An 18,464-nucleotide genomic window follows, 5' to 3' on the forward strand; every position below is an offset into this window, starting at 1 on the left:
TCCAGAGCAACTAGTGAAGACAATGGGCCACAATTCATTGCAGCAGAATTTTAGTCATTCCAAACTAATTATGATTGATTCTGATCATATTACTAGCTGACCGGATTACCCATAAGCGACTGAAGAGGCTGAGAGAGCTGTACAGACAGCCAAGAAAATCCTACAGCAGAAAGATCCATTCCTTGCTCTTCTGAGTTACAGACCAACACCAGTAGCAACTACTGGATATAGTCCAGCACAACTCCTGATGGGAAGACAACTCAGAACTACTGGTCCAGCTTTGGTAAAGAATTTATTTCCAAAGTGGCCAGACATGAAGAGAGTAGGCAAGTTGGGTAAAAAGGCTTAATAAGCTTATGAATACTTTTACAACAGACATCACTCAGTTAGAGAACTGCCAGGTCTAGAATCTGGTGACCATGTTCATGTCAAACTAGATCGTGAAAAAGGATGGACAACTCCAGCTGTTATAAAGAAAAATAATCCAGCACCCAGATCATATGCGATCAAGACCAAAAGTAGAGAGTTCAACAGCAACCACTGACATCTAAAGTTTGTTCCTCAGAAAGAACGATTAACACAGCAAATGGTACAGATGGCAGATGCAGAAGACAATGACGACTCAAGGATTCCAAACTGACCACAGCCAGTCGCTGCAACTAACGGATAGCCAGATGATCAAGTGATTACACATTCAGGTCATATAACTAGAAAACCAGTACAATTCAGAGACACTTAACAGACTTACCTGTACTGAACCTCAAAGACAGCATGATAGTGTAAATATTGTAAATGGTAGGCGGAGGTGTAATGGAAAGCCAAACTGTATTATACTGTTCAGCCACTAGGTGGCAGTGTGTGTAACACACCGTAGTTAGATAAACCTCAGGCCTGGTCTCCAGTACAGAGTTAGGTCGAGGTAAGGCAGCTCATGTTGACCTAACTCTGCAAGTGTCTACACTAAAATGTAGCTCCAACTGATGTAACTTGCTCCCTGCGCCGACTTAATAATTCCACCTCCACGAGAGGGGTAGCGCTGTGGTCGATGTAGTTAGGTTGACACAGTGTCAGTGTAGACGCTGCATTGCTTACACTGACTGTTGTTGCCTTTCAGAAGCTGTCCCACAGTGCCCCACAATGACAGTTAAATCAGTGCAAGCACTCCTGGTGAGGACGCACACCATCGACACAAGGAACGTAGTGTGAAGGTTCAAAAGCAATTTAATTACATGGGCGTACAGCCACCACAGTAACTTAGGTCAACTTAATTCTGTAGTATAGACTTGCCCTCAGCTCTACCTGGCAGTTTTATAAAGGATCTTATGATGAACACATCTGGTGTGTATAAGAAAGCTCCGTAGCCAGCCCACATCTAGTACAGGAGCATAACAGCTCCACCCCACATCTTGGGAGGAAGAAGGAGGTGACCATAGGGGAGGGAGGGATGGGGTGCAACCAAGTGGGGCCCAGCAACCACCACCTCCCTCCCAGCCACACCCAGACAGCAGCACAGGAGGTAATGGGGAGGGGCGCTCGCATCCCCACCCAAAAGGGGAGCCTCTGCCGGTGTTCCAGCACTGTGGGTGTGTGTGGGGGGGGGAGGCCCTAGCACTTCCCCAAGTTCTCTGCTCCGGGCGAGACAGCAGAGGGGAGAAGGACGGCAGCCTGTATGTTGGGAAGCAGAGGCGCTGAGGGCCCGGGGGACTGTATGGTACCTCCCCCATGCTCTCCAGGCTGTGCCTCGCCCTGGCCCAGGTGCCCAGACTGAGAATGTCCCTTCACTGGGACAGTATGTACCAAGCCCAGGTCCCCAGTGCATTACCTCCTGTGCAAGTGATGGGTCCCCCGCCAGGGGGCCACCCTACTATGCTGTCTCAGGCATGGTCCAGAGGGGAAACAACAGCTGCTGCTGAGTCTCTGCTCAGAGCCAGCCAAGGGAGGTGAGGTGCCCTGTCCTTCACCCCTCCCTCCACGCTGTGCCCATCAGTAATGTTGTTCTACAGCGTTCCAGAATTACTCAAGTGCTGCCATGTTCCCCCCGAACTTCTCTTTCCATATAGGTGATCCCCTCCCAAGTAACACCACCACCCCTCAAAAAAAAAAAAAAAAAAAAAATCATGGCACTAACATGCCATTTGCTGCCACCTCATTGCTCGCTCTGCTTGTGTGTTCTATTCCTTCTCTGCCCTGTTTCTGTCTTGCCTACATGGACTGTAAGCTCTTCAGGGCAGGGACCATCTATTACTCTGTGTCTGTCCCGCAGTGAGCACAATGGGGGCCCATTCGTAGTTGGTCCCTAGGCACTACCATAATACATGTGATTATTAAATAAATAACTACTCCACAAGTATAGGCCTGAACCACTCAAGCTAAAGGAGGCCTATAACCAGGCCTGGCAGAATTAGATTTTTATTTTTTTATAATTTCAATGGCTAATATTGATGTTAAATATTATTTTAGATTTTTATCTATTTAAATGTTATGGTTGTGGCAAATTATGGAGAAGTCAGGCAATATTTAATGACAGTAGATGTTGAAATTCAAAAAGTTAAAGCCGTATAACCGTTAAAACACAAATTGTCAACATCACAAGCCAAAATACACAAAGCAAATAACCTTAAATCAAACTCTAATAAGTTCTCAAGCAGCATTTCTCTTACTTTGCCTCTCTGTAAATTTTGATTATCAATGGAAATATTTTTTTCATCAGTTTGTGTGTACAGTGAAATCAACATTTACCAATAAAAGTCGAATTCTTCCAAATCTCATACATTGCTGAACAGTTCTGATTTGCTCCAAAGGAGGACAGTGGTGATACAGACACAGACTAGCTGGTTCATTACACTATTGGACAGACTGGTGCCTCCCCACACTAGGGGACATGAGCTAAAGGGGACTACACATGACCTCCACACGTGTTTCCTCCCCTCCCCCAGCCCGGGGCCCCTGCGCTCCCTGCCTGCTTCCTTCAACGGGCTTGGCTTCCAGGAACAGTGGGTCAAACATGCTGAGGGGTGGGGGGCTCCGGTTCACTCGGTCGCTGTCCCCAGAAGCCAAGCCTGGGATGGGGGCAGCCCACCGTTTCCACAGCCAGGCGCTCTTCCAGTTAGTTGCTGCGCTGCACTGGGCAGCATCCCACCGTGATCAGAAGAGACTCTAGCCCAGCCCCTTCTGCTCCGGCTCTGGCCCTGCCCCTCTCGGGCAGCTGCTGGAGGGGCACTTGATCCTGCATGCCTACCCCACCCCCACCGCGTCACCTCAGCTATTGGAGTTAGAAGTTTACTTTCATTTCTGGGCTGACAAAGGTCACCCATTCTCATTTCATCTTCCTCTTTCCCTTCACAGCACTCCTGGTCTTGGGGCACAAATGAGACAGATTTTGGGAGCAGAACGGAAACCAGTTTACTGCACAGCAAGTAGAGAACAATTCAGTAGGGGCAGAAGGCCCAGCTTCTGCAGCATTCCTGGTGCCAAAGAAATGAGAAACATGGACTGAAAATAAAGTCTAGCATCTGCTCAGCAACCCAGAAGTGTAACCCTAAGGGGTCACTGGGCCCAGCCGCTGTCACACTAATAACCTAGGCACTGGGGCAGAGTGAGAAAGACTAAGACTGGGAATCATACTCAGGTCTTTACCATGGCAACAAAGATAATGTCAGCAGGTCTCTGCTATGCTCCCAGCCCTAAAGGATGAGGACTGCAAATGGATCTATGTTTTCTGCACAGAACTCACCCTCAGAGCTCCAGCCTCAGGGAGCTGAAAGTCCATGAATCAGATTTCAGTCTCCTACATGGCTGTGCAATTTCAACAGAGGGCAATGGTGACACAAACCTCCTACTAGGAGCAGCACCAGCCTGCCCCACTGGGAACAAGGATTAGGCAGGTCTGGATGCGCGGTTGGGGTCCAGATCCATTGGCTGAGTGTGAGTGAAGACTGTTCTGTGGGAAAGTGCAGGAGGAGGTTACTTGGGGGATTTCTCACAGATCCATGGTAAATAAGCTGCACAGCTGGAGGCCTGGAGGGCACCGCTCACCAGGACGCCACAGTGCTGCACGGGGCTGTTAGAGATGACCCTGCAAAAGAGACACAGAGAACACAGACTGAGGAGAAATAGTAAGAGTCATCACTAAAAGGCAAGGCAGAAAACTCTTTATGGTTGTCAGGGGGAGGTGACAGGAACAGCCGCAGAAGGGGCAGCTGTCACTGAATCCAAAACAGACACTAATAGAGACTGCGTATATAGACCAATCCCCCGGCCCATCATCACCACGAAACCCATGCCAGTACTAGACAAGGACACGGTGCAGTGAATTAACTTTAGCAACTTGAGTGATGTGTGTGTTCGTGCCAGGGGGCATCTGGGTCAGGAGGAGAGTGGCAAAGCGGATTTCTTTAGAATACGAAAGTTGGAATTCCAAAGCGAAACTGGTCAAGTAGCTAGAGCATAGGACGGGGAGTCATGAGAGCCTCATCCTACTTCTGTCAGTGACACACTGCGTGATCCTGTGCATGTTGGCTCACATCTCTGGGCCTCACCCTCCATATCTGCAAAATAGGAATACCAACACTGAGCTCCCCCACCGAGGGGGTGTCAGGCTAGCTCATTACTTGGAGTGCTTTGAGAAGGTGCTAGAGAGAGGGAAAGTGTTCTGCCATTATTATAAAGCCCCAGGGCCAAATCCTGAGATCCTTACTCAGGCAACAGAATGAGCAAAAATGAAGGCTCAAATGCTGGTTTATGCTGCTGTAAATCCAGAATAATTTTACTAACGCCACAGGTCCTATGCCATGTCTACACTATAGAGACTATAGCTGTAGCTATGCCAGTGTAGGAACACCACCTCCCCAGGTGACAGTAGCTAGGTCAATGGAAGCATTCTTCTGTTGACCTACCGGCAGCAGGGCTTAGGTCGGCACAGCTACGACTCTCAGGCGGGTGGATTTTTCACACCTGAGTGGCACAGCTATGTCAACCTAAATTTTAAGCGTAGACCAGGCTTAATTCTTCACTGACTTGAACTTTTTGTGCCACTTGCACCAGAGCAAAGTGGGTGTGAAATGCTCCCAAATCAGAAAAGTAGGGCTTGATTCTGATCTGATTTAAACCAGTTTAACACCAGTGGAACTCTAAACTGTAACCAGTGTAACACTATTAACTTCAGTAGAATAATTCTTGATTTACAGAGATGCAGGTAACATCAGCTTCAGAGCTGTAAGATTTTATAGCTACTTTTCACAGGTGTAAATGGTGTCATACTGTGCAAAGTGGTTGTGACGCTCCCCAGGAGTACCCAGGGCTGTAAGATACCTCACCACCACCTGCCATTAGCATGAGGCAGTCTTGCCTGTGCCTGCTGTAACACAAGAACTGCCGTTCAGGCCTCACTCTCACTCTACAGGTTAGTAATAGGCACACACCAACCCCAAGTCTTCCGAGCCTTCCCTGAAGTGTCCAGCCCCAGTATACTAGACACTCACAGAATTACCAGGCCTGTTGTTTCCAAAGGAACAGTACACAACAGCTTGTCAGATTTAACTCAGGACCAGCATTTTGCTTAACACCACAGCACTGAGATATATTTATAGTAAAAACAAGAATAAATTTATGATCAAAGCACAGAGATGCAAGTGATAGTGAGTATGAGTATTAGAAACAAATGGTTACATACAAAAGAAAATCATAACACTTTCTCGAGACTAAACGTAACTAACCAGTTACACTCCTGTCTAAAGAAGCTTATCTCACCCACGGTTCTCTCAAGTGTTTTCAACTAAGCCTAGCTGAGAACAAGACCCTTCTTTCATGAAGCAAATAGGCTACCCGTTTACTTCCTAGGTGAAGGATGACATGGTGTTGTCTTGTCTCCCAAATATAGTAGAGTAAACTTTTGATGTGCACCTCAAGATAGTGTTCTCTCCCCCTACTCCACTGTGTGCTTCTTCCTGTTATTTTTCTCTCTGTGATGTTTTACAATCCTTCATTAAGGAATGGTCTAGAGAGAATACTTAGTCCTGCCATGAGTGCAGAGGACTGGACTAGATGACCTCTCGAGGTCCCTTCCAGTTCTATGATTAACATTCAGTTTAGACTAACAAGAGAAGACCCATTGTGAACCACACAATATTTAACATGTAAACAACCATACAGATAAACATTTCTTGTCTGTCAGAAAACCTGTTATTGCCAGTGACCAGTCCCTAGACACAGTCTATAAGAACTTGTTTTTTAGCATATTTACATAACTCCTTACGTAACATTCGTACATGTGTTTCACAATTATATAGATGACCAGTGTGACATCGGATTTTATTTGAGACCTCACATGACATTCTTTTGTGAACTAGAATGCACGTACCAGACCCAGGAGTTCCCGGTAGCTCCTCTGCACCTCTTTGCTAACTGGCATTAAGAGGGTTTTGGGTCAGAGTGGTAGAGAAAAAGGCTCAATGGCCTTGGAGTCATGCTGATGGCGGCAGAGTAGAATTTGACGGTGCATAAGATCTGGTCTACACTTAGAATTTAGGTCAGCATAACTACAGCACTCAGGGATGAGAAAAATCCACATCCCCTGAGCGCCGTAGAGATGCTGACCTAACCCCTGGTGTCAATGCAGCTAGATCAACTGAAGAATGTTTCTGTCCCCCTAGCCATAGGCACTGACTCTGTGGGCGCTCCAACCCTGGAACACCCATGGAAAAAAAATAGTGGGTGCTCAGCACCCACCAGTTGCTCAGCGGCGGGCACTGAGGGGAAGGGGCAGAGAGGGGGTGAGAAGAGGCAGAGCAAGGCAGGGAATGCTCAGGGGAGGGGACGAAGCAGGAGCGAGAAGAGGCAGAGTGAAAGTGGGGCCTTGGGGGAAGGGGTGGAGTAGGGGCAGGGCCTCAGGGTGGAGCGGGGATGGAGCGCCCATCCGGAAAGAAAAAAGTCAGCGCCTGTGCGTCCCTCAGGAATATGGTGTTCCTACACTGACAGAATAAACCCTTCCTTCAGTGTAGGATGCATCTGCACTGTGGGGTTACGCCAGCATAGCTATGGCACTGTACCTATACCTCAGTAGTTTTGCCTGAGCAAGGACTGATAAACACGGTTAGTATCGGATGATCTAGCTCTTCAGAGGCCTGCTGGTTTTTTTAAAAAACTGAAACCAAACTCACTTTGTATTGTTGAGTTTTGAGCCATCTTCCCAGGTCCAGCCACTGCCTGTGCTGTTCCTCAGACCAATCCAGTGGTAATTTATGTGCATTCTCAAGAACAGGTCCTAGAAGGGAGTGGGGAAGGACAAAGGAACTAATCAAAATCAACCTGAAAATTCAAGTCCTGATAGGCAAACGGAGCGATCAAATGTCAGGTAGCAAAATATATCAGCTGAGCCTGACTATTATCAAGGACCTTTATTTTCAGTGATTATTTTGTTTAAAATTTCCTGGGAATTTCATCTCTGTTCATTACAAAAAATTTAAAATGTGTGAAAATCAGTGCAGAAACTTAACTTGACAGTTTTCTGGGAAAATATCATTGTTAATATTGGGAGGACAGGAGGATAGAAAAAAAAGTAACAAAAAAGTAAGAGTATTGAAAGTAAAAGCAGTTTAATGCTGTGGTTTATTTAATGAACCGTACATTAACACCATTGTGACTATATGTACACACATGCATGTGCGTATCTTCTACCACATTGCCTTACTTTGACCAACAGTCTCACACTTTACACTTAGACTAACTTATTATTAACATAAACACATCTAACTAATGGAATGCATTGGATTTTCTTCATGTACTTGAGTGGGCCAAAATTGGATGAAAAAAATTAATAAAAACTGAATAATTACTTGTGTAAAACTTGGGAATTTTTCAGTAAAAACTGCAAATGAAGTTTGCAGTTTTAACTACTCTTCATGTGAGTGGCAAGACCTCTGCTTCCACCTTAAGAAATGCTGATAGCTTGTCTCCTTTGCTGCTGTCCCTGCCTTGTGTTCCCCAAACTCTTCTTTTTACAATTAGGGGGTAAGCAGCAGCCCAATCCTGGGAGTCCTGTCTTGAGACATGTAGCACACACTGTGTTCAGAAAGCAGCAAATCACAACTTGAGGTGCCTTGTGTTGATACTGCAAAGGAAGTTCCCAGGGCACTAAGTGAACTCAGAGTGCACCCGCCAGAGTCTCTTAGATAAGGGTCCTACATTAAAAGCTACAGGGCAATTTCAGACCAAGTCAGGACAGAGGTGCACAGGGTGAACTCAGTGCGGCTACAGGGCAGGATTGATAGGCATTGGCACAACTATGTGGGGAAGCACAGGACTGGAATAGGCATTGGCAGGGCAGCATTGAGGTTTCATTAAGACACAAGAACTTTTCCCCCACACCTGGGGTGGGCAAATTTCTTGACCCGAGGGCCACATCTGGGTATGGAAATTGTATGGTGGGCCATGAATGCTCACAAAATTGGGTGTTAGGTGCGGGAGGGGGTGAGGGCTCCGGCTGGGGGTGCAGGCTCTGGGGTGGGGCCAGATATGTGGAGTTCAGGGTGTGGGAGGGGGCTCCTGGCTGGGGCAGGAGGTTGGGGTGCAGGGGTGAGGGATCAGGGCACCAGCTGGGGGTGCAGGCTCTGGGGTGGGGCTGAAGGGTTGGGGGTGCAGGAACGTGCTGCGGGCTAGTACTGAGGAGTTCAGAGGGCTGGAGGGGGATTAGGGCTGGGGCAGGGAGTTCGGGTGCAGGCTCCAGGCGGTGCTTACCTCAAGCAGCTCCCAGAAGCAGTGGCATCTCCCTCCTCTGGCTCCTATGCGGAGGCACGACCAGGTGGCTCTGTGTGCTGCCCTGTCCGCAGGCGTTGCCCCTGCAGCTCTCATTGGCCGGGGTTCCCAGGGGCAGCATGCAGAGCCCCTTGGCTGTCTCTACGCGTAGGAGCCGGAGGTGGGACATGCCACTGCTTCTGGGAGCCGCACAGAGCAGGGCAAGCCCCCGACCCTATTCCCCAGCTGGAGCAACAGAGCAGGGCAAGCTCCAGGCCCCACTCTCCATCGGGAGCTCGAGGGCCAGATTAAAACATCTGGAGGGCTGGATGCAGCCCCCAAGCCGTAGTTTGTCCACCCCTGCCCTACAGGCTTTCATTTCCATTTGTCTGACTTTGAGCTTGTGTTCATTGTTCATAGAAACAATAATTGTACACAATAAATTCCGCCTTGGAATAAATCCACAAAAGTTGAAGAAATCACTAGGGATGAATTTGCCCCACTATGTTTCTAACTAAATCATAATAAATACTCCATGCCTCCTGCTGCCAGGAATGGTGATGCAAGAAAGCACAACAACAAAACTGACATCTTCCATAGAAGCTCTAGCAATGAAGTGTCTTTGTGAGGCAAGGGACTAGGAGGAGCCAGAGAGATGCCTGGGGAATGGAAGCGTGGAGAAACCAGGGAGGGCTTCAAGGCCGTGTGGAGATAGGCCAGAATGGGAAACATTCCAGGAAATCAAAGAATGTTTCCAGCAAAAGGGAGCCTATGGGTCACAGTCTATGCAGCATAAGGAATGCAGTAGCACGTGGCTGGAGTACAGGGGTGATTTATAGAAGGAAAATCCATTGTATGTTGAACTCATGACAGGAGATATCAAGGGAGGCCCCAGGAACTGAGAAGTTGGTGGGGAACTTTCAGCAGAGGGGTCAGGGAGGTTTTCTGGCAGTAGAAAAATGGGTCATATAGAGGTTGAGGACAGCTCCCAGCAGCAAGGACTGTGGTCAGGATTTGCTTAAGCAAGAGTCCCAACTAGCTTTGCCTTGTTTGCCTGGTGCCTGAAACACTCTCATGGTCATCAGTTTTGTGCCCCCTACCTGGCACCTGGAGGTGAAACAGCTTACAAACAGATGGCTTCCAGTATCACCCACACAACTGCATTCAGTTGCTGAGACTAGCTGAGCTAAGCTAAGCTAACTCTCATCAGTGGAAAGCTAACTATTGGTGGGGGCAGGGACATGGGCCAGAGGATGGAAAAAGGCTCCCATGCAACATCCTTCCCTGACTGCTGATCATAACCTCCCCATGGGAACCTCTTATATGTAGGGTTACCATATTTCCACAAGCAAAAAAGAGGACACTGGGGGGGGGGGAGAGCCCCGCTCTAGCCCCGCCCCTGCCCCGCCCCCATCCACTCCCTCCTACTTCCCACCCCCTGACTGCCCACCTCAAAACCCCCAACCTCCCCCGCTCCTTGTCCCCTGACTGCCCCCTCCTGGGACCCCGCCCCCTATCTAAGCCACCCTGCTTCCTGTCCCCTGACTGCCTCCTCCTGAGAACCCCCTACGACCCTACCCTGTCCCCTGACTGCCCCGACCCTTATCCACACCTCCACCCCATATTCACACCCCCGCCCCCAGACAGACCCCCGGAGACTCCCATGTGCTATCCAACTGCTCCCCGCCCTCTGACAGGACCCCCAGAACTCCTGACCCATCCAACCCCCTCTGCTACCTGCCTGCCTCGACCCCTCTCCACACCCCTTCCCCCCTGACAGCCCCCCCAGAAACCCAGACCCATCTAACCCCCCTGCTCCCTGTCCCTGACTGTCCCAACCCTTCTCCACACCCCTGCCCCCCCGACAGTCCCCCCAGAACCCCCGACCCATCTAACCCCCCCGCTCCCTGTCCCCTGATCAGGGCCGGCTTTAAAGAGCCCAGGAATCTGGCTGCACTCTCGCCGGGGTTGCGGGGCTTGGGGCTGGGCCGGAGGTGCTCGGCCGGGCTGGGCCGGTGCGCTTGGCCGGAACCAGGGCCAGCGCTACTGGGGCTGAGCCGCCGGAAACAGGGCCAGCGCTGCTGGGGCCCGAGCTGGGCTGGACCCGGGGGTGCTCGGCCGGAACCGGGGTCGCCACCCTGGGGCCGGAACCGGGGCCGGAACCGCTAGGGCCCGAGCTGGGCTGGAGCCACTGGGGCCTCCGGGCGCCGCTCGGCCCGGGCCGGAGGGAGCCGCTCAGCCCGGGCCGCGCCTCCCCGGAGCTCTCCTACTCGCACCCCCCCGCCCCAGCTTACCTGCTGCTGCCTCCCGCTTGCCCCTGCTTCTTTTCAGACTTCCCGCGAAGATCTGATTCGCAGGAAGCAGGGGAGGGGGAGGAGCAGGTGGGCGGAGCGTTCAGGGGAGTGGAGGAGGGGGAAGACAGCTGCGGGGCTGGATAGCGTGGTAAGGCTGCAGGGGATGGGGGGAGCCGGGAAGGGGCTTTGGGTGCCCAGCGGCGCTTGGCCACCGCTTTTCTGTGTATAAATAGCCGACCAGGGGGAAATCCCAGACATTTTTAGATTTTTAAAAATCCCCCCCAGACGGCTATTTATAGACCGAAAAGCCGGACATGTCCGGGGAAATCCGGACATATGGTAGCCTTATTAAATGTAGACTGAAAATGTCAGCCTTCTGCGTAACATTGTTATAATGAAGGGGTTTTTTGCCCCTTTATAGTAAATTGGTGTCAGCATGATAGCATGCACTGGAGGCAAATCACAGAAGCATTTGCAAGACAATGAAAGAGCCTCATGTAATGATACTGACAGACTTTTACCATTTTCTTGGCATCACTGATCACCAGGAGATGTGATCCTTCTGCAGAACAGGATGCCTGGCTGGAATTCCAATCCTTTTTCGTCTTGGAGAAGTAGTAACAGCTGCTCCTGTAACCAAACCACTGGTCAGGGCATCCAGGACAGGAGCGATCTGCAAAGGAATCATAATGACTTTTCTCTTTCTATTCACTCTGAAGCATTTTAGGGCATTTTATAGCCGGGATACATGACAGGACTGCACACCCACTTGCGAAAATGTAGCCACCTTGGGTAGAACACGACAGCCATGTGAAAAGGATGGACTGTAAGGCAGGGATGTGAGAGTCAGGAATAAAAGTATAAACAACAACTATAGAAGGCAATGGAATCACAGGCCCTTTGTGTAATTTGCACCACTCTTTACATCACCTCTGAATTTGATCAGTTGTGTGCACTATAGGGCTGATCTTCCTCTGACACTTGGATAATTCCACAGACTTCAGTGGATGCAGTTACTTAATCCTGTGAGAGCAGAACTTAGCCCTCTGAAAGCAAGACAGGTGCTGCGTGTTTGAAAAACAGGGGAAAAGGTCACAACATACCGAGGGTGTGATCGTTTCACAGGATGAGAAGTGGAAAAGGTGTGACCACAGCTCACAGCAGCATGCAGCATATGCATATGGGTTTAGCACCTTCTTGTGTATGCTACACTAAGAAGGTCATACCGGTAATACTTTTATTTCTCAATTCACTGTCTAACGGTAGACAAATCTGGGGGAGGAAAAAAAAAAACACAACAACACACCTTTCATTATATTTCATTGCTCTTCCTTTAACTAGGAAACAAGGCCTAGTTAAAGGATCTACCCTCTGGGGTCTCCACAGGGGGTGACCTCAGTAAGCTGTAAGCAAGCTTCTGCTTTCCTTTACAGGGTGCAAAGCTAGAGTATATCTCCAGTGTCTTCAGTGGAGTTACTCCCAATTTGCCATAGTATAACGGTAATCAGAATCTTGCTTTCTCTGCTTAGGTGAATTGAGAACAGATCTCCCATCTTGTGATCTCAGGTTGTTCACATCAATGTCTCTTTGGACACTCACCATTCCTCCAAACCGTGCATACTACCACTGCCATCACCATGAGGGCGCTCAGTGTCCCAACACCTACTGCCAAGCTGTACAGGCCAGATGACCAGTGCTGGGGAGCTGGAAGAGAAAAAACAGGAACCATGGTAAATGTATGGTGTATACACCTACCTGACTATGCATCCCCATTAATAGCTGTATTTTTAGCCTTGTACACACATGTGGTACTGGACAATTTATAAATGGGTCCAACAATAACAGCATTCCTGTCCCAAACAGCTTATGGCTACAGAGAAGGCTATAGATTTTATACCCCAAAAGGGATGCACTGCTTACATCTCCCTATAGTTCCTTTAATAATATATCCATACCCAGAAATAGCTGCCTATATCTGCACTACCCTGGCATCAGTAATTCCACAACACTGAACTCAGCAGCCCTACACAGTGCTACGGGATATTTTGCGGCAGGGAGCACTCCTGGTAAGGGAGCACCTTTCTCTGAATCAGACCTGACCCCAATACCTCAGAGTTCGGCTAGGGCGCTGTGTGGACATGGATGGTGCATGTGACTCAATAAGGAGCATTGTTCCTGAAGAATCATTACTGACTCCAATGTTCCACTGTGGTGCTGACGAATGATTTTGTGCTCCTGGAGTGGCTACTTTTCAGATACAATGTAAAAATAAGACTTTCTCTACATGTTGATTTAAAGATTTCCTGGTACTTTCTGCCTGAGTAGGTAGTTTTAACCTCAGCATCCTGTCCAGGTTCCTAATCATATAACTACATTCTGCCTCTCTAGAATTCTTCCTGGAGTTTCAGATGGAAAAGTTACTTCCTTTCTCTGACATTGATCATGTCTTTGTTCATCTCTGTACAATGCCTAGGACGAGACCTTTGGATAACAATTCATTATTATTATTACAGTTTTACTAGCACAGTGTGGCTGTTGAGTGCCTCAAGATATTGGACTCAGTCTGAGGGCCTGAGAAATCCCGCAAAGCCTGATGTTAAGAGGGAAGGGGGAGCTCCATCTCCATCACATAATCTTTTGCGCACATTGATTATAAACAAAAAATAGCTCAAACAGAAGATAAATATCTGCTCACACTTAACACTGAAGTCTGGTTTCACAGTTCTGAGAAGTCACCTGTCCAAACTTTTCAGTTTCTCCCTCTTCTCAAAAACAGAGTATGCGTCCCAGACCCTCCTCTCTCAACCTCTCAGTCTAGATGTTGCATCTTTCCCACAGAACCAAAGTTCCTGCTGCCATGAAAAACTAATTTCAACACAATATGAATGAGGAAAGACTAAAATAGAATTGTGACGGCTACAGTTGCTTACTTACAACTGTAGCTGTGCTGGCTATGTTATTATTTTGACTTTTAAATCGCCCTCTCACTGGGCTCTTGGCACATGTACAATGAAAGAATCACAAACCAGAAATAAATGTATCCCTATAAATTCATCTGCCTTAATCACTTAGTCCCAATAAGTTATCAATACCCATTGAACCCACATACACTTTCCTAATCTTGCCCCTTCCCCAAAGGCTGGGGAAGTTAAAAGGCCTTGAGCCAGACTATCAAGGTCAGCAGACTCAGGATCCAGGGTGCAGATGGAAACAAACCAAAATAAAGGCTGTGGTACCCTTCCAAGATCCAGCCACAAGATATCACTCACAGTCAATTGTATAGATGTTCAAAATGTGATCATGCCTGATCTTTGGGCTTGGTTCCCCACCACTGGGTGCAAAGACACCCATGGGCTCTGTGTGTTTGGTTTCCCCTGAGTGAGGCACATATACACCACTGGGCTTCTTGAGCGTGGCTCTCCTTCAAGAGGGGTCAGATGCTCCTTTGGGCTCTACTAGGCTCCTTAGGTTTGGCCCCTTCTTGACTGGGGAAAGTGGCAGTACTCTCCCAAGGCCAATCACTCATGGTGCCAAAAATGAGGTATCACTCAGTAGATTGCACAGACCTTCATAATAGGATCATCCCTCTCTTATTCTACATGCTCACAGTGAGCGGATTTCTTTTGTTGTCACCCATAATTATTTGAGCCCTGGGTTCAGTGGCTCCTCTCCTTAGCCTTTAGCCATGGGTGGCAGGTATCATAGGCTAGGGGAGGCTGTGCCTCCCCAGACAGGCATGGCCCACCCATGCTCCATCCCCAGCCCCCTGCTGCTTCCCATGCTGCAGCCCAGCTCCACCCTCCCAGCGTTCCGGGGGGCTGCACTGGCATCGCCCTCCCTCCCCCCAGGGCTGGGGGCACTAGCCTTGCGCAGGGGCCGGCGGCCACAGTGGGTGGGTTCTGGGCTCTGGTGGAAGGGGCAAGGCCCTGGGCAGAAGGGGCGGGGCTGGGGGCTAGTCTCCCCCAGCCAGCGGTTCACGCACTGCCCATGCCTTCAGTTGTGGGGAGGTTTGTGCATGCCCACCTTCCTGGGACTTCAACAGGTGAGCAATGAAATAATTAATACTTGAAACGTTAACATTGTTATCCTTGTGTATCCGGTGTGGCTCCCACTGAGATAAATAGGGCAGTTCACACACCACAGAATTACTGTTTCAGACTCTGCAAACACAGATAGAGATCACTGCATCCTTTAGCCTTGAAAACAGGAGCTGAGTGCATCTCTCCAACCAACCATTACAGCTAGAGACTTTTTAAAACACACGAAAACTTAAATTTTGGAGAATAAGATAGCAGCATGCAAGCAGTGTTGGTATGCTGCACCGGCACATACTGGCTGAATCTGAGTCTTGGCAGGATCCATCCAACTAAGAAGGAAAGCAAACTCCAGAGTTGAGGGTCCTTCAGTGAGAATTCAGTGCCTGTAGTTCTGCCCTGTTGAACCAAGGTGCCGGAGGCCTAAGGGCCTCTGCTGATCTCAGCTGTTTTGGTATCACATGAGGAGAGAGGCTTTGTGTGGGGAAAGGGAAAAAACCAAGATGAGATGAAACTGAACAAGAAGTGGAAATCTCACACTGGATAATCACAAAATATTTCCTAACAGTGAAGAACCTGTGAGACTGGAGAAGAGTCTCCCTAAAGGAAGAGGAGGGAACCCTTTTACACACCGGACATTTAAACAGGGACTGGACAAAGCTCTTGGAGAGTTGACTGTGGTGAACTGCATTGTTCCCCAGGAAATGACAAGATGTGACCCAATAAGAGGTAGTAAGAGCCTTGCTTCAGCCCAGATATACTTCATTTGGAGATTTGGAGGAATGAGGTGGACAGTGATCAGACGCTGTTTCTTGGGGAGGCACAGGGATGTGGGTGTGAAGAGGAGCTTCCCCTTTTCTGTTCCTCTAGCCTTAGCTCAGCAGGGGACAATGTGAAAAGGGAGATTTTGAAACGAAAGAAAGACTGCAAACATCTAACTGAAATATACACAATACAATCCACATCTCCCACGTAATGGACTTGAAACACAGCCAGAAAACATATCCAAAACCAAGGAGGTTTCCTACCAACTGAGTGAGACTTCACAGGCAGATGGATATTTGAAGTTTCCTACGCAGCTTTGTTCAAACAGATTTATATCTAGGCACCTGGCATCAACAGTCCCAGGCACCAGGAATGTGTGTTTTAGCTGCATACACAGAAGCATCTCTTCTTGGGACAGTGAAGCGATAGCCCCTCTCTACACAGTTCTGATGAGACCCTACCTGGAATATTATGTTACATGTGGGCACCTCATTAGACATTAGCAAACTGGGGGGAGTTCAGAGAAGAGCAACAAAAATGATCAGGGGACTGGAAGGAAACAATTTTAAGGAGAAATTAAGAGAGCTAAAATCAATCTTAACTTAACCACAGCTAAGGTGGGGACTTCATAACAGCCTGCAAATATCTGAAGGGTATAAACAGCAAGAGGGGAGAGGAAACTATGAAAGGAAAAATATAAGATGAATCCCAGGAAAATCTTCCTGATAGTGAGATGTGCTGAGCTGTGGAATGGTCTCTCAGGAGAAGAGATGGAAGCTCTGTCACGGGGGGCTTTTAAAACTAGACTGAAGAAAACACTGAAAAAAATATAACATGCCACATTGAACAATCTTGCACTCGCCCTTGGAAGACGGACAGAATGATCTAAAAGATCTTTTCCCTCTCTCATGTATGACTCATATATGCCAATAATTTATCTGTATCTTCATCTTTATTAATCTACATAGGCTTAAATTCTCCAGTCAACTGTCATGCAGTCAAGCTCAAGAAAGCTACAGATTTCGGGTACCCAACCTGAGAATCCTACTAGGGGCCTTAATTTCAGAGATGCTGTGCTCTTTCAGCTCCCACTGATTTCCCATAGAGTTGTGAGTGCTCAGCACTTTTAAAAATCAAACCCAAAATGTCTCAAGCTGGACACCCAAATATCAATGACCAGCTCTGAACATTTCTGCAATAGCTCCTGTAGATACCATATGACAGAGCCTTTGCTCTGGGATTCACCAGTTTCATTTGGCTTGCTTACCTCTATTTGTCCTGACATCATTGGAACAGACTGGCAGTGTCTGTGAAAACCGTACAGAAGTATAGATTATTTCTTCACTCATTTCTGCCACAGAGGTTTCTGCCCTGCTTACATCCATGCCAAGATGAGGAGTGTGTATGGTAAGGAGTTTGAATCAGGCTGTTGAGCGAAAGAGCTCAGAATAAGGCAAAACAGGAAACCTGAGGCTGCATTTAAAAAAAAAAATGCAATCTGGCAGCCTCCACCTTCAGCCGTGTGAAAGAAGTGAATTCAAGGAAGGGGTAGCTTAAATGGAGGCAAGAGCCAATACGCTGATACAGAGGGAGCACAAGGAAACAGTTTATTATGATCGGTGTAATAAGCAGCAGTCACAGTAGACCAACTGCCTCATCATTGCCAAGCACTTTGGAGGCAACATAACCAAGAGGAGATTTGAGAGGACAAGGTGGTGGTTTTGCGGACTTTTACAGAGAGCTCTTTCCATGCATAAGGGGCAGCATAGAAGAAAGTGCAAAGGTGTTCTTGGAAAACTGACAATTTCAGCAAATGGGCAATGAAAGCTGGAATCATTGGCAGAACAGAGGCAACAGTCACATCTCAAAAGTGTATATGAGATGACATAAGAGTGAAGCTAGGCCATGAAGGCCTTTTAAAGGGAAGACAAATAGTGTTTGATGCAGTGGAGATGGGGGAAGAGAGTGGAAGGATGCAGAGGAGGAAATGGTCAAAGTGACAAAGCAAGTAAATGATTTTTACAGCAGTGCTCTGAATGAACGTAAGTGGAACAAAAAGTGGTTTCTCACGACCAGAGAGGAGGAACTTGTAGTTGAGACATGAGATAAAGTGAAGTTTATCTATATGGTGAATCTTAAAGACATTATTCAGGAAGAACCAGCAAGTAGATACAGCTGGGATGTGAGCATCTAGACCAGTGGTTCTCAACCTATTTATCATTATGGGCCACATATGCTGTGTGGGGAGCCAGGCGGCAGTGGCTGCCCAGATCCCAAGCCCTGCTGTGGAGTAGGCCAGGCGGCAGCCAGCTGCCCAGACCCTGAGCTCTGCCCTGCAGGGCCAGTGGCAGCCAACAGCCCGATACACATCAGGGCAGCTGGGAACCCGGATGCCGGAGCCCGCCGTGTGGCAGGGCAGCCCGGAACCCAGAGCCCGCCACGTGGCAGGGCAGCCTGCAGCCCATGGCCTTTAGCACATAGCTGAGCTGGGCTGCAGCTGTGTGCTAATTGGATCACATGCAGCCTGTGGGTTGAGAACTGCTGATCTAGACAGAGGACCGAGTCAAAGATGACACCCAGTTACAGGCCTTTGTGACAATGAGGATGGGTGGCGTCATCCATGGTGAGTGAAAAAAGGAGG

General features: G+C 48.5%; 1 protein-coding gene across 1 annotated transcript; it reads right to left on the minus strand.

Moving 5' to 3' along the window:
- Positions 1–2,538: 2,538 nt before the first annotated feature.
- Positions 2,539–17,212, minus strand: KLRG1 (killer cell lectin like receptor G1). The gene is made up of 5 exons (XM_054040348.1): positions 17,091–17,212; positions 12,624–12,728; positions 11,546–11,697; positions 7,158–7,261; positions 2,539–4,075 (listed from the first exon to the last, which is right to left on the minus strand). Exons 1-5 carry the CDS (start codon positions 17,206–17,208, stop codon positions 3,964–3,966), a joined length of 591 nt encoding a protein of 196 aa, XP_053896323.1. The 5' UTR covers positions 17,209–17,212; the 3' UTR covers positions 2,539–3,963.
- Between the last annotated feature and the right edge of the window lie 1,252 nt (positions 17,213–18,464).

The sequence above is a fragment of the Malaclemys terrapin genome, chromosome 1 (genome assembly GCF_027887155.1).
Source record: "Malaclemys terrapin pileata isolate rMalTer1 chromosome 1, rMalTer1.hap1, whole genome shotgun sequence".
In the NCBI taxonomy this organism is placed as follows: Eukaryota; Metazoa; Chordata; order Testudines; family Emydidae; genus Malaclemys; species Malaclemys terrapin.